This window comes from Callospermophilus lateralis, chromosome 12, assembly GCF_048772815.1.
Source record: "Callospermophilus lateralis isolate mCalLat2 chromosome 12, mCalLat2.hap1, whole genome shotgun sequence".
Lineage (NCBI taxonomy): Eukaryota > Metazoa > Chordata > Mammalia > Rodentia > Sciuridae > Callospermophilus > Callospermophilus lateralis.
This window is the reverse complement of record NC_135316.1, coordinates 108,162,226-108,177,168: the sequence shown is the minus strand read 5'-3', so window position 1 is coordinate 108,177,168 and position 14,943 is coordinate 108,162,226. Positions and strand designations below refer to the sequence as shown.

Sequence of the window (14,943 nt, the reverse complement as noted above, 5' to 3'; positions counted from 1 at the left end):
GTGACGGTCTCCTCTGACTCAGCCAGGATCAGTTCCTTACTTTCAAGGACCCGTGTACTGTGCTTACACTGGGCCCCCCTGGATAATCCAAGAAAGTCTTAGCTCCACACCCTTAATCTCTGCAAAGCTCCCCCTTGAGAGGCAACCCAAGGACAGGGTCCAGGGCTAGACCAAAGACGTCTCTAGGGACTACCCCTCTGCCTCCCAGTACTCAGGACATCCAGCGTTTCACCATGAGCATGCCGCCCTCTGTGTTCTGTAGGTCCCCAACTACAACTGCAATGTTCTGTAGTGGGTCAGGGCATTTGTTATGTGTGTACACATGTATTTGTGTGTGTAAGTGAGTATGTATATATTTTTGCCATGTACTTTATGTTTGTAATGATACTGTGAACAACTTAGTAAATTCACCTAGTGGTTGTAATTTTAAAAAATGATTTGGAGCCGGGCATGGTGGTGCATACCTGTAATTCCAGCAGCTATGGAAGATGAGGCAGGAGGATCTCAAGTTCAAAGCCAGCTGAAGCAAAAGTGAGGCCCTAAATAACTCAGTGAGACGCTGTCTCTAAGGAAAATATAAAATAGGGCTGGGGGTGTGGCTCAGTGGTCGAGTGCCCCTGAGTTCAATCTCTAGTATCTCCCACTCCCCAAAAATTGATTTGGAGGTTCTTTTGGAGTATTAATTCTTTTTTCTCATTTCTTAATTGTGTTTTCCACTTCTATTTCTTGTCTTATCATCTTGATTCAAATATGAATGTCTTCTTCAGGTTCCTTGTTTTATCTTCTGTAATATTTTCAGTGGCCTCCTTTACCCACTCTGAGCTTCCTGCCCATGAATCCCCAAAATGTCAATGACCGCTCCTTTTAGAATTCTCACTACACAATGGATTAGGTCTTCAGTGATGTGCTCTTTTCTAAAATTGCCACACACCCATTCAAAATTAGTGTTTTGTTTTGCAGAACACAAACTATTTCAGTAATACTAGGTCTTTTTACAGCAGAGTGCTTATATTTAGAAGTTTATTTTGATTTCCAAATATAAAAGCTTACTAAAGAAAGAGAAGTTTTCTTCCAAGCTGAAAGATAAGGTATATATAGTACATTTCCCAAAAGGGTAAAATAAAGATATTTGTTTATATTAAAGATCAAAGAGGTTTTCTCATTTTTATTTTATTTATGTGGTGCCAAGGATGGAACCCAGGGCCTCGCATATGCTAGGTGAGAGCTCTACCACTGAGCCACAACCCCAGCCCTGGTTTTCTCATTTTTGAACCATGGGGAAGAAGGAAAGGAAGTTAGGAAGTAATGAATGGGGGCGGGGGAAGAGAAGGGAAGTAAAAAATTAAATATGACTCCATTTTTCACAAATTAGAAAAAAGAGCAGTAACCCAAAAGATTTTATACCTTTGTAAAAATGTCAGAGTCTAATAATTATGTTGCTCTTTACAGAACTCCACAAGAAAACCTGTCAATCTCCCAACAATCTACCTTTCTCCCTCTATCTGCAGAAATCATTTCAGTCACAAAAGCAAAATGTTTTCTACGTGAAAATCCCCAACAATAAAAGTAATTCCATTTTATTCCAGCCCTGTAAAAGTGAACGTTTATGCGTGGAATGAGGAATCCTCTCTGCTCAGGAGCTTCAGCATGGAGAGGCCAGTGCCGATTGACCCCTTTATTGTGGAATGTCTGCTTTGACCTCAGGAGACTCCTAGGTGAACTTCCTCAGTGCACCAGGTAGACTGTGCAGCCCGATGCCAATCCATCTCCACTCTGGGAAGAACTGAGAGCCAGCAAAGCCTCCAGCAGAGAGGAGACTGATACTCACAGCACATGTGTGTGCAAAAGGAAACCCTAATTGTGTGAGATTTGAATTCACAGTTGCTGGATCCTGACTTTACTCATTCTTGGGACATCTGCATTTCAGTCCAGTTACAATGAGCATCATTAACTCCTCACTCACAGGGGCTCTTTAAAAAGTTGGGAAGTAGCAATGCATGCTCACAGCTACCATTCAGTCCCAGTTCTGGCCCTAGAAGAGACTGTTTGATACCACATTAAGGCAGAAATTACAATGTTAAAATCCTCAGAAATTCAGAATTTGTAACCCACTTGAGTTAGTACACCCCACTCTGACTCATGCTAAGGTTCTATGTGTAACAAGGGAACGTCTCCAACTCTGCAACCATGACAGATCCAAGGTGTAAAACTATGATAAATTATTGATATTTATTTATAGTTCAACTGTGATTTCTCATTAAGTGAATAGTTCTGTCTTCATCTTACAGAACAGAGGCTCTCTACTCACTCTGGCAGTCTACATATTGTCCTTGCATTTCTTTCCTACAGCACTCCACACAGCAAACCCATTCCCCCTGTGTCTGTCCCCTCCTTAGACTTCTCTGAGGGGATCTTTATTCCATGAAGGGCCAGGGCAGGTGCTGGCTTTCAACGAGGCACACCCACAGGAGGATCACATCCCAACAGGGGAGCTTGGAAGTCCTTTTGTCCCTGTGGAGATTTCCCTATCTGGTCCAGATTCGAGGGGTGGCCCAGCCTGGGGACATCCTTTCCACGAGCAGCTAGTGGAAGCCCAAAGGCATTAGGTTAAAAAAGAGACCAAATGACACCTCAAAGGATCTAAAGACCTGTTATGGGAACCTCAGCCTGCCTGACACCCCCCCACCCCAATACACACACAAAAAGGCCAGGATTTGCACGCTAGACCTCAACATGGTGACTACCTGCTGAAATAGATTTACATAGAAACGAGACTCTCAAACTCTGACATATGCAAGATACAATTGAAATCATCTGTCATAACAAGATCAGGAGACACAGTGTAAACCAGAAAAGATGATTAACTGACAGAGGAATGATTTTGAATAACCATTGTAACAATGCTTCAACCAGCAACTACAAATTCTCTTGAAACCAATAAAAGAATATAATCTCTCAGAAACAAAACAGTTTATAAGAAAGAATCAAATGGAAACCATAGAACCAAAAAACACAATAATAAAACAATAAATAAGATTCACCAACTCATAATTTGATCAGAAATAAGATAAAATAAGACTCAAATGTTGGATTCTGATAAAAAATCACTAGACTATTTGAACAAAAATAATAATATATTTATCCAAGTTGTCTCTTTTAAAAGCTTTATTGAATCTAGTCCTATTAACTGAGAGCTCATTATCCTATGAAAATGGTTAGAAGGAATCTACTTAATACTATTTAAAGTGTTACTTTCCGATCAACAGTCCAAAAGTCCAGTGGGAAAACATGAGAATTCAGGTAAAATGGAAGCCTAGTTCCTTCAAGTTAGGGTAGCATTCTGCTGCAATTTAATAAGCAATCGGATGCTTCTAGATGTAGCTTCTTCAAGAAGCAATTCCTGAATATTACAGGACATTTTGATAATTTACTGATGACCATTTCCTTAGCAAAGCCCTCCACGTTGTGTTCCAGTTGACCAGACTTGCCTGCATGCTGAATTCTCTATTTTTTAGTAACATAAGTTTTCCAACCCTGAGTGTCCCCAATTGCTGCCATGCTAGAAATGGAGTACTGGTGTTGATGGTGTTCTCAGCACTGAGCTGCAACCTCCTGTGGCCAGGAGGCTGGGGTGCTGGAGCCTGAGGTCAAAGTCTCACTTCCCTGCAGCCACAGCCTCTTATACAGTCCACTCATTCTCACACAGAGTCACCTGGTGGAAGCACTGTTCAAGAGTCCATTAGTTCTGTACACCGGATAAATGGACCCTTTTCTACAGGAAATGTTCACTTTATTGGAACATTCTCCAAACAATATGTTATTTTTCTATAATGCAGGATATGCAAATGTGTTCATGTGTTTCAGCAATTGCTTTACTCAAATTTCATGATAGATATTTTGCATTCTGGTTAATATCCAAGAGATTCAATTCACTATAAATTAACTGAATGTGATTTTACCCGAAACTGTTTTGAAATGAACAAATTTAACTTAACAGTAAACAGTACTAAAACAACTATTTTTCATACTATTGCTACTAAAACTTTCTTTAACAAAATATTATTCATATTTTAGAACTAGGTTTTTTATATCAGTGAATTATTGTGAGCACTCTATCACATTTACTTATGTAAACCACTAAAGGGTTAGATTTTGATTTTTTGTCATGGTATACCAATGCCTAGAGAGAAACTAACTTGTAAATAGCAACTCAGGATATATTATCTACAGCCCAAAATCAACCTGGAGAGAAAAATTTGCTATCCAACTTCTTTCATTAAAATGAAGTATAATTTATAGATAAAAATATTATATAAATATAATTTTGTTTTAGGTCTACGAAGCAGAGAAAACATAAAATTATTATAGATTTGAGGAGTTAGGTTATAAGCCTTATGTTAAGAAAACAGCATTAACTATAAAAGATGTTTATAGGATTTGACTATTTCTCCAGTGATTCTGACCACAAAAGAGCTGTCATAAACCTATATTCTGGCATGCACTCATGAAGATTAAATATTTTTCTTTAACTATAAAACATTTGGTTTAGTAAGATAATATCATCAAAAGCCAAATTACACAATAATTAGTACATGAGTTGAAACAAAAATTAAATATAAAATTCGGTATGGATTATAAAATGATCCTTGGAAACAATTTTAAAAGGGCCTTACCTGGCCGTACTTGGCTGCCAGATGGAGGGGCGTCCAGTACTGGTCATCCACAATATTGAGGTCTCCACCATGCTCCAGGATAAGTGACACCACCTCCTTGTAGCCACTTGCACAAGCCATGTGTAGCTGTGAGGAGGAGACGTCCTGTCATTCCACTTTTTAAAAAGAACGGTGACATCAATGTGGTTTGTTGAAAGAGCTGTTTCATAAAATACTGGATCTGAGACACAGAGCACCTAGACAAAAGCCCCGTGATTTTATTCATTACGTGTAAGTGGATAGCATTATCACGCTTTGGAGGAAACATTCTGGCTTATTCAGAACTCTTCTCTATTTCCCTTTGACTCTCACAGTGTGTGCATTTTGTCATTCCTGTCCTCCCCGAGTTCCTCTTCACTGTGACCTGAATGTTTTGACCCACAAGAGGTGATAACGCAATAGGTCACTGCTGCCTGACCTCAGGCCAAATCTTCCCCGACTCTAACTCTGCAGGCTGTCCTTGGTGCTGCAGGAGGGTTTCAAAGCCCCCACAAAAACTGTGATCCCTGAGATGCTCATATACTGGTCAAGGCCCAGGGACCTGGGGAGGATCAGCTGACAGTTACCATTTAACATTTCTCCTGGTTTAGTTCTTCATGGAATCTGAAGTTTAGAAATGAGGCCTCAGGATCTATAAAAATTAGATCAGAGTTTGAAGCATTTGTTTCCATTTTTTAAGTGGGGGAGTTTTGTTCCTAAGGCCTCGCCCAAAGTAAATGAGGTTACTCAAGAAGTGTGTGCTGTGATTTGTTGTATAGACGCAGGGAGGAAGAAACCGTCAAGAAACTGGCAAGGAGCACTCTTCTGTTTCTATCATAAAAACAACACATAGTAAAGTAAAAAAACACACCCATGTACACACACACACCACACACACACACACACACACACACACAAACACACAAAGATACAATTTGAAGAAACAGCTGTTTTCTACTTTGGACTAACACTCTTCAGTCTGCAGCATACACTCACATGTTTCATTCTTGTTCTATCAACTTCATTAGAACAAGAGTGATTCATCTAATTTTCAGCACAAACATTAAGACACCATGTTTCACACTGCTCATCCCACGGTTTGTTACACACGGAATCCACCTGGTTCATATTCTAGCAAACAGTGTCAAGAACCATACACGCACGGGTATTGCAGAATTCAGTCTACTTTCTCCTAGAGATCAAGTCTTTCACCCACTTCTAAATTTATTCTGCATTATTTGAATAATCAGCAAATGGTTGTCCAGTTATTCTCCACTATCTGCAACAGCATCTGGGTTTCAGAAGATTTTCATTTTGAGTATAAAACTGATTCTAAAACCAGAGTCAGGAATGGACACTTTAGTTGGTCTGCGACTGCTACTCAAGATCTCCCGAAGCCACATGCACAAAGCCAGCCCCTGCAGGGCAGAGGTGCTTTCCACAGAGCAAAACCTGGTCCCCACCATTTGGAACCTCGTCAACGCTTGCCACTCTGTCCTCGGTAGGGGACAAACTAGCACCAGTGAAATGAACAGGCAGAGGAAACGTGAGGGCTGGTATTTGCACCCCCTGCATTATTATTTCCCGAGAGAAAGAGGTCTGACAAGTCAGAGTCTGTGACAGAGAGGAAGGGGTGCAACCGTACCTAGACGCTGGTTAAGACACCCATGTTTTCAAGAGATTAACGTACTCAGATTAAGCACTTCATTTTCATGTGCTCTGGATCATGGATGGCATTTTAACAATTGCATCCTTTTCTGAGGCTTTTGTTCACTTTTAAAACATTAATGTGAACTGAAAGGTCTCTTCCCAAGGAGCTGCTTTACATGTGGTCATCCTGCTGTACATCTAAGAAGCGAGGGAAGCTCTTTACTAGGTAAGAACCATCTGACTGAAGCTTCTCCCCACCGAGCCTTGTGCTGGTAGTTTCATCTTTTGCACATGACAATTTACCAGCTGGGAAATTAGGCCTGATTTTGAAACACAACTGACATTCCAACTCAGAGCACAGAAATCGACCTGCGAACAAAGGCACTCTCTCGTCCTTCTCTCCAACAATACACAGAAAAGCACAGTACACGGTGCACCTTCTAGAAGGAGACTGCCAGCAAGGACGTGTGTCACCATAAGAGACACACCTCAGGGAACTGCCCCTCCCTGGAGGCTGTGGTCCCCCAGGGAGCCCCGGCTTTTGTTCACTGCTTCTTTCTTGTCAAAGCTCAGAGATGACCGCCACAGGATGCTGTTATCACAAAGCAATTATGTGCAACTTTTATGCTGTCTGATAAATGGTCACAAGCAATGTCAAAACTGAAGATGGTTGAAAATAATACCAATTTGCTGCTCTGTATTGATTCCTTCAGTAGCTTCTCTACTGAAGGATACGTGAGCCATGGCTGGAGCATGCATGTTATTTGTCTTTGGCAGCGGTTTTTAAACAAATATAAAGCTGCAATCCTTGCTAGTGTACAGAAAGAGAGGCTCTCTGTTTCTGCTACATGTCAGACAGGACTTTATCACAGGCAAGGAATGGACTATTAATTAAATAGCTCACTTTAATCTGCTTCTGACCACCAGTCCACGGATACTGCCCTTGGAGAGCAAGACCACCAGTCCTCTGAGTAACCGTCCTCTCCGCAGGCTCTCAACAGTCCTGAAGGCAACCGTCTGCTGCTCCGTGTCCCTGTGTGCCCTGGGCTCCTAGGCCTCCCAGTCTTCCCATTTCCTCCTTCCCGAGCCTGCCTCCCCTGGTCTCATTTCTGGATGCTCCATTTCTCCCTCTCCCAGGGTTTGGTTCCCATCCTCTTTCCTTCTGTGCTGAATTGTTGACTTCCTTGGCTGAGGCCAATGATATCCTTGCCCCAGGCTCCTCCTCCACCCTAACCCACCTTCTCTCTTTCTGCCCCCAGGGTGAACACACTTCATCTGTCCTCAGTCTAACCCAGGCATGCTGAGGCTGGGAAAGTGTACGGGTTGACAAGGCAAAATTTATTTTGGTAATTAGCATTAGGATTATATCAAATTTAATCCAAATTTGATCGATCAATTTCTAATCTACTACAGCTGTGCCTGACAGCAACCAAAGTGCAATGGCACGTGGGGTTTCCTGGATTTCTGAACTGAATTAATTTCAGAAGTAATTTGTTTTGCTTAAAGTGAAAATGAGAATCTCCAATACGTTATGTCTCAAACTCACAGTGACAAAGTGATGCACAAAAATGATTTTGAACTTGTAGGAAAAGCATGCGTGGGAAGAAGGCTTGAAGCAAACACCAACACACATACGTGGGTTCCGCCTCCGTGGCGACCCACGGACATCCTTCTTTACATATTTATGTGTTTTGCAAAATTTCTAGAATGAATGCGTATTACTTTTATGATCAGCAAAACCTCAGATTGTTTAAAGGTTAAATCTATTCAATTCTATGTTTCAGGATCAACTGAAATCCTCTATTTAAACAATTTCTGAGTCAAACACAGTGACCTACCAGGGTTACTCCTTCATCATTCTTCTCGTTGACATTCCCTCCGGATGACAGGAAGTGCTGGACATCTGTTAGCATACTCATTGGTCTCTGCAGCTTCAACTGGCGCAGGGAGGTCAGATCCACTCCTGGCGGAGAAAGAACCTTTCAAAATGGACACAGAGATGCTGTGGGGTCTGCCCCGGCTTGCGGGGCATCTTTCAGCATGTTCCGCTAGGGAAGCCCCTTTCCACTGAGGGCGATCACTCTCAGCTCCAGGATGACTGCTTCCCTCTGCATGCAATCTACTAACTAGAGTACAGTCTTCAAGGGAAGAAAAAATGACCCCTCATTCTATTCTTCAGACTTGCTAGGCTCTGTGGAAGTATATGCCTTAATATAAACCATCCGCACACAATGCCCCAAGTATTTTACTTAAATTGAATTGAAAAAAATTACAAAGATATGATTTTTATTCTCTAAGACTTTCTGGTCTCAATAGTTGCTCCTAAAAGCAATGTAGCATCCTGGAATAGAAAAAAAAGATTTTAGTAGAAAAGCTGGAGAAATCAAACAACATTTATAGTTTAGTGAAGACCACTATGGACCCAAGGCTAACTTCTAGTTTTGATAAGTAGAGTAACGACACTCATGTGTAGCCATGGAGGCAGCTCCAAGAATGGTGCATGAGGACTGTCTGTGACCATCTCTGAGAACTGCCTCTACATCTACAAATTATTTCAAAAGTGACCACTCTAGAAGGATGCTCCCCCTAAACACTCCATGACCATCATGTTAAGGAAGACAACCTCCATTGAGTGAAACTCTGTCTTTCTAAACTGAGTGGGTGATTCACACACAGAAAGCCCAGGTCTGCTTACCTCCTGCTCACGCCTCTCATCGGCATTTGCTTCAACCTGAAACTTCATGAGAGCATGACCTTTATGGTAGCTCACCTCTCCTCATTTACGGCTAACCTGATCCCAGAAGCGGTTCCAGGCTAAATAAATACTTACCGAGGAGAAATAATTCATCTGCTACAGTTGAGAGTGAATATGATGATAGTGGAGATGGTGGTGGTGGAGATGGTGGTAGCGATGGTGGGATTGGGAATGGTGGTGGTGGTGGTGATCATGAGGACAGTGGTGGCCGTGCTCATGGCGATGGTGATCAGTGATAGTGGAGATGACAGTGACAGGGTGGGGATGTTGGTGATGGGGACAGTGGTGAGGTCCTCTCCCTCTCACACGTGTTTGCTATCAGCCAGCCACTCTGCCAAGCACTTTCTATGTCTTATGTGATTGAGTCCTTTCACTGTCCAGGCACTGTCCAGGCTTCGCTATCTTCAGTCTCTCAGGTAATGACACAGACCTCAGAGAGTTGAGGCCGTGATTCTCAGTCTCAAGGCGGGAGCCACATTAGACGTGTCCCCTCTGCTGGTACTTCCCCGAGTGCTTCCTCATCTGCTCCCTCCATGCTCACCTCGGGGCCTGCGAGGGGAAAGGAGCAGAGGCTCACAGGAGCCAAGATGTCCCAGGCTGGGTGCTGGGCCTTTGGATTACGTTTGGCCCATCGTGGGCAGGAAACCTACCCTGCTCAGTGTCTTCATCTGCCAAGTGGGGCTTTCAGGTTTTGCTTCCCTGATTGTTATGAGAATAAGGTGCATACAGCATGTCAAACAGCACGGGCAGTAAGAGCTCCATGAGAGCCAGCTGTGGTTACCCATCAGCCTTCTGTTGTGTGGATTCCATGCCATTCCTTCAGGTGTGTCTTCCTTTGCAATAGGCAGTCAGGGAGCAGCAAAATAAAGCAAAACGCAATAATACTTGAAATGGGTAGCTCATTCCGAAGGTATTCCCTGTGGTGGAATGGTGAGGCAGGGACAGCAGCTCTCTCTCACCTTCTGCACCTGGTGTGCCACTTCAAAAGAACCAGCCGATTTCCCCAAGAGAGAAGTGAGGTCCGCTGTACGCCAGCTGAAACTGTCACTCTATTCTCAGCTTTAAATTATGGAATTTTCCATGTGATTTAATTTTGGACAATATTATTTCTCAGATGTCAGCATTCAATTTCACATATGAAATGGCAGTGGAATCTAAGGCCATAGTATTGTGTTAAATTTCCTAATGTTATGGTGTTTTACTGATATGTCTTTTGGAAAATTATTTAAGCATGCAATTTAAGCTGAATGATAAAAACCAGAACAAGACTCAAAGATGAAAGACAGAAATGAACACACAGATGTACCGCGCCACTCCTTGCTCTCATACTCACAGCGCAATGTGTCATGGGGAATGATCCTCCCTGTTCTGAAGATGCCACAGGGAATATTCAACCTTGTAGCCTATTAATTTCCAACTAGGTTTTGAGTCAAATATGGCGCCAATTATGATGTGATTTTTGTTACACGTTCAGAAAAGAAGCACAAGTCTCCTTTTGGTAATACAACGCTAAAGAAATTGTCTCTGGGTGGTCAAGAAAATTTCTCCAACTTCTCCTGAACAAAACCAACCAAGATGGTGATAGTGCACGGAAAGTCCCTTTTGTAATGGCTATTGGGCCAATTCTCATTTTTAAAAAAGAAATTTAGTTTAATTTTCATATTTTTTTCTAAACAATAAAATTAAGATAAGGTCTTCTTAGATTTGTTATTTCAAGAGAAATCTGGCATTTCTATTAATATAGAATTTGGAAACAAAATCATTTACCTGGACCCCTCAGGTTGTTACCTATGAGCTATTACTGCTGCTTGATAGCTCTTGATGCTAACAGACATTTGTGCAAAAACCAGAATTTCATGTCTCGCCCCCCAAGTCTCCCAGATCCCTGTCTGTCTTTGCTGGACTCTCCTTCTTCAGGAGATGCTGGTATGACAACTTGCTCGCCCTCCCTGGGAGGCTCTACTGTGCTGTGGCCCTCACTGTGTGGAGCTGGTGTGGCTGTACCATGCCATATGGGCGCCCTGAGCCCAGGTCGCCACCGCAGCCCCTCACAGCTCTCCAAGGCACACCAGCTGGAGTGGTGCCCAGCCCCTCCCTGAGGTAGGTGTGAGGGTCCCGGCTCTGTCAAGCCCGTACGGCGTCTCAGGGCAAGTCGTTTCCTTCCATCTTGGTGTTCCCATAAGCTCTGGGCACTTCATTTTTATTCATTAGCTTATATAATACCAGCATCATCTGAACATCCAGAAACAGGATTTTACCCTCAAAAAGGAAATAAAGCTAAACGAGCGTTTGCATTCACCATGACTGACCCATGCCAGGGGGAGCAGCTTGGGTTTCTCTAACAGAACCTCAACTCACCCACGCTGTTGTCACCAGAGGGAGGTTCCTAGGAGACCCAAGGAAGCAAAAGGGCTGGGGAGACCAGTGCAGACGGTGGCCCCAGCAGAGAAGGATAGGGTCACACGGGAGGCTTCTGCTGCCCTCCCCCACTTCCTGTGCCCAGTCTGCAACAGGCACAACTGGGCAGTCTACACACGCTGCCAGCCTGGCTGCCCTGGCTCTGCAGAGGGGGCTGCTGGAGCAGCGTCTGAATAGACTTCACAAGTCAAAGAAGGTCACCTGGTATCTGGAAACCAAAGGGACACCATGAAGAGTGCACAGGGAGAGCAAGACTGCGGCATGGTGAGCAGATGTGGAGGCCACCGAAGTAACCCAGAATAGAGATGCGGATTCACCAAGGCAGAAAGGGTGGCTGGTGAGGGGCCCACTGGGAGGAGAGGTGTCCAGGAAGCAGCTTCTGTGAGATTCAGTGATGACCAGACACCAGGGATTTGGGAGAATAAAAATAAGGTTCAGACACCTGTATTCCTGGCTGTAATGGCAAACTGTGGGACATAGATACAGTGAGAAAGGGTGACATAAGTCTAACAGGGACATGTCATCTCAGATGGTCTCAGCTCCACGTGTAGGTCCCTGATGACACGACACGCCCAGGACTGGAGTGTAGAAAGGGGGTCCGGTGCAGGAATACCCTCGGGGCAGGCGACAACACCACCAGGAAACAGGGACTCCAGTCGCCATGTGCCAGGGAAAAGATTTTCAAGGAACAGACCTAGAGACCAACACTCAGGAACCTGAATTCATAAGAGGAACACCCAAAGGCCAGCCCCAGGGAAGCTCAAGAGAAGAAAACCAGGAAAAGATCTTCCCAGGAGAGTGGCCAGCGTCGCGGGATGTCACAGAGAGGTGAAGTAATAAAGTAGAAGAGGGAGGTGGTCCCTGGGTGGAAGGCCACAGAAGGCAGTGTCAACCCTCAGGGGTATTCCCGGGGGTGGGTCAGGTGGGAGGCTGACCTTCAGTGGCTGAGGAGCAGGCAGGGGAGCCACGGGCTTCCGAAGGGACACTTCAGGAGCAGGAGAGGACACAGTGGTGGTGATGTGCACAGAGCCACGTGAGCTCTGCCCTTCTCAGGACATGGACATACAGATTCTATGCTGGTCTTTTGTCCTGACCACCCCAGCTCCCCCTCAATGGTCCCTCTCCTAGGTGGCTCACTGGAGTCCACTGTTTCCCTTGCTTGGCGGCTGGCTGGCCTTGCCCGGAAGCTCTAGATTCATCAAGGCTCAATCACCCTGCATAGCTGTCTCATTTTACAGTCCGGGAAGCTCAGGCGGGGAGCCGAGGTTAATTGCTATGCCCGAGATTACAGTGTGACTTGCTGGTGACAGTACAATTAGAGCCTGTGACCAGCGATTTTCCATGTAATCAACTTGTTCATGACATGGCCTGCCCCTCCCGCCACCTGCACCCTGATGTGACAGCATGATAAGTGTCTGATCTGAACCTGTAGGGATGCAGCGTGAATGTCCAAGACTGTGGCCACCCAGTTATAATCAGGCAGTGTTGAAATACTGAGAGCTGAATCACAACGAAACCTCCTCGTGGAACGTCAGAACTGCTGAGGACCCCAGCCCAGGCTGTCACCGCAGACAGCAAAGGCACACCAGCCAGGGGGAAGGGAAGGGAATGGAACTCACAGTATTTAGTAGGAACTGGGCAGAGGGTGCGATAAGCAGAAGCAAGACTGGCAGGAGCACAGCCAGGATGTGACAGCTGCGAGGGAGGGGCAGATGGATGGGACGGCCGAGCCAGGCCTCGGTGGTGACAAGTAAGAAACAGAATTAAAAACTGAAGAGGTATTAAATTGAGTTGGCTCCAGCTCACACGCCATTTACACACTGACTGTGACAGCCATGCTTGTGACAGATTTCCTCCAAACCACTCAGACTCAGTCCCTTTTCCTTGTTGTTCTCCTGTCTAACCAATTTTTAATCGACTTCTGAACCCGTGTGGTTTTGTTAGAGAGAACACTGATTTTGCAAATACCAGAACCTCTGAGCTCTCCTGCAGGAGAAGCTCCAGGACGGGGGTCTGTGTGTGGCCCACTGAACCCAGGGCCCAGCAGCTGCAGGTGGGTAACTGAATACACAGTGGGCGCAGGAGCCTGCTCTGCTCTCCAGCACGGGAGGCTCAGGTCCCCATCAGGACAGCCATTGCTACTAGCCTTCAGAGCCAATGGGACCATTTCTGGAGAACTCAGGGCTACCAAGCAGTGATCACCCTCTGAGCCCTGCTCAGGATAAACCTTTGTGACATGTGACCTGGACGGGTGCAGCAGGGAACAGGTCTGCATGCAGGGAGCCTCTCCTGAGAGGAGAAGGGGCAAATCACCGGATCTCAGCGACTGAAACTCTGTGACCCTTTCCTCTGGCCACTGGTATCCTTGAAAGGATGGGAATTTCCTTGTTCTTATTTATTCCTAAATAGCAGCAGGGGTGGGGGGCGTAGCTCTTCACCTTCACGCCAGCCCGGGTCAGGGATCCTGGAGCCTCACAGGGCTGCGCTGGCTCCTGAGCTCTCTCCTGGGTGACACTCCCAGGGCTCAGCCTCATCTCTGCAGGCTAGCACCATGTTCCTGAGGCTGTCTCCTGACCATGCTGGTGGATCTAAGTCACAGAGTGGCTTCCAGGGTGCTGCACACCCTGCCCCTACCCAAGTCCTCGCTGTCTGAACTCCCGCTAGGACCACCGGCTCCCAGGGGAACACTCCTGAGATGACTTCGCACTCATTAGCTCAAAATTCAATTGTGCTGGTTCACGTCCTTCCCCTCCCGGGGGGTGGGGAGAGAGAACAGATGATAATTACAACCCTAGTGCCACTAATTATGGACCTCAGAGGCCGGCTCAAGGGTCCCTCCTCGTTGCCTCTGGATTTCTGCCGGTTTGCAGAAAGTTGTGCAGATTAAACCTACGGTGCAGAGCGAAGAAGGCTGTGGAGGGCATGGGAAAATGCCTTACTTATACCAGGAAGGGAAACGAGAGCACATCAGCCACACCAGCGGGCCGCACAAGGAGCACACATGCACATTCTGCCCTTCCAGCTCCTCTACAGCCTCTTTCACAAGCTGCAGCTCACCGTTTTCATCCAGGTAGGTCAACAGGATAGAGCTGGATTCTGTCCCTTCCACAGCATAATCCAGCGGGATATTTCCATTGACGTCCTGGAGAAGGACATTGGCTCCGGCCTGTATGAAAAGAAACGAACAGAAACAAAAAGTGACATCATGTACACCATTAAGATGAAAAAGCTGATCACAAGCTTCCCTTTCAATCTTGGTTGGAAAACAGACCTGGACACAGTTTGTTGGACACAAATCTGCAGATCATGGAGGAAGCCAGAATTAATTTTAACACAATTATACGAAATAGCTTGTGCAGACTCAGGTTTGCAAAATGTTCCTCTGACCCTTGCAACACCATGGCCCAGTGACTTCTCCCACCCCTGCTG

General features: G+C 45.2%; 1 protein-coding gene across 1 annotated transcript in view; it reads right to left on the bottom strand.

The window, feature by feature from the left end:
- The window catches only part of Myo16 (myosin XVI), a 393,713-nt gene that overhangs the window by 283,520 nt on the left and 95,250 nt on the right, over positions 1–14,943 (bottom strand). Inside the window, exons 4-6 of the mRNA XM_076872404.2 lie at positions 14,572–14,680; positions 8,180–8,304; positions 4,674–4,799 (exon numbers count right to left, since the gene is read on the bottom strand). Of these exons, the coding sequence (XP_076728519.2) occupies positions 4,674–4,799; positions 8,180–8,304; positions 14,572–14,680 (360 nt within the window). The remainder of the gene's footprint in view (positions 1–4,673; positions 4,800–8,179; positions 8,305–14,571; positions 14,681–14,943) is intronic.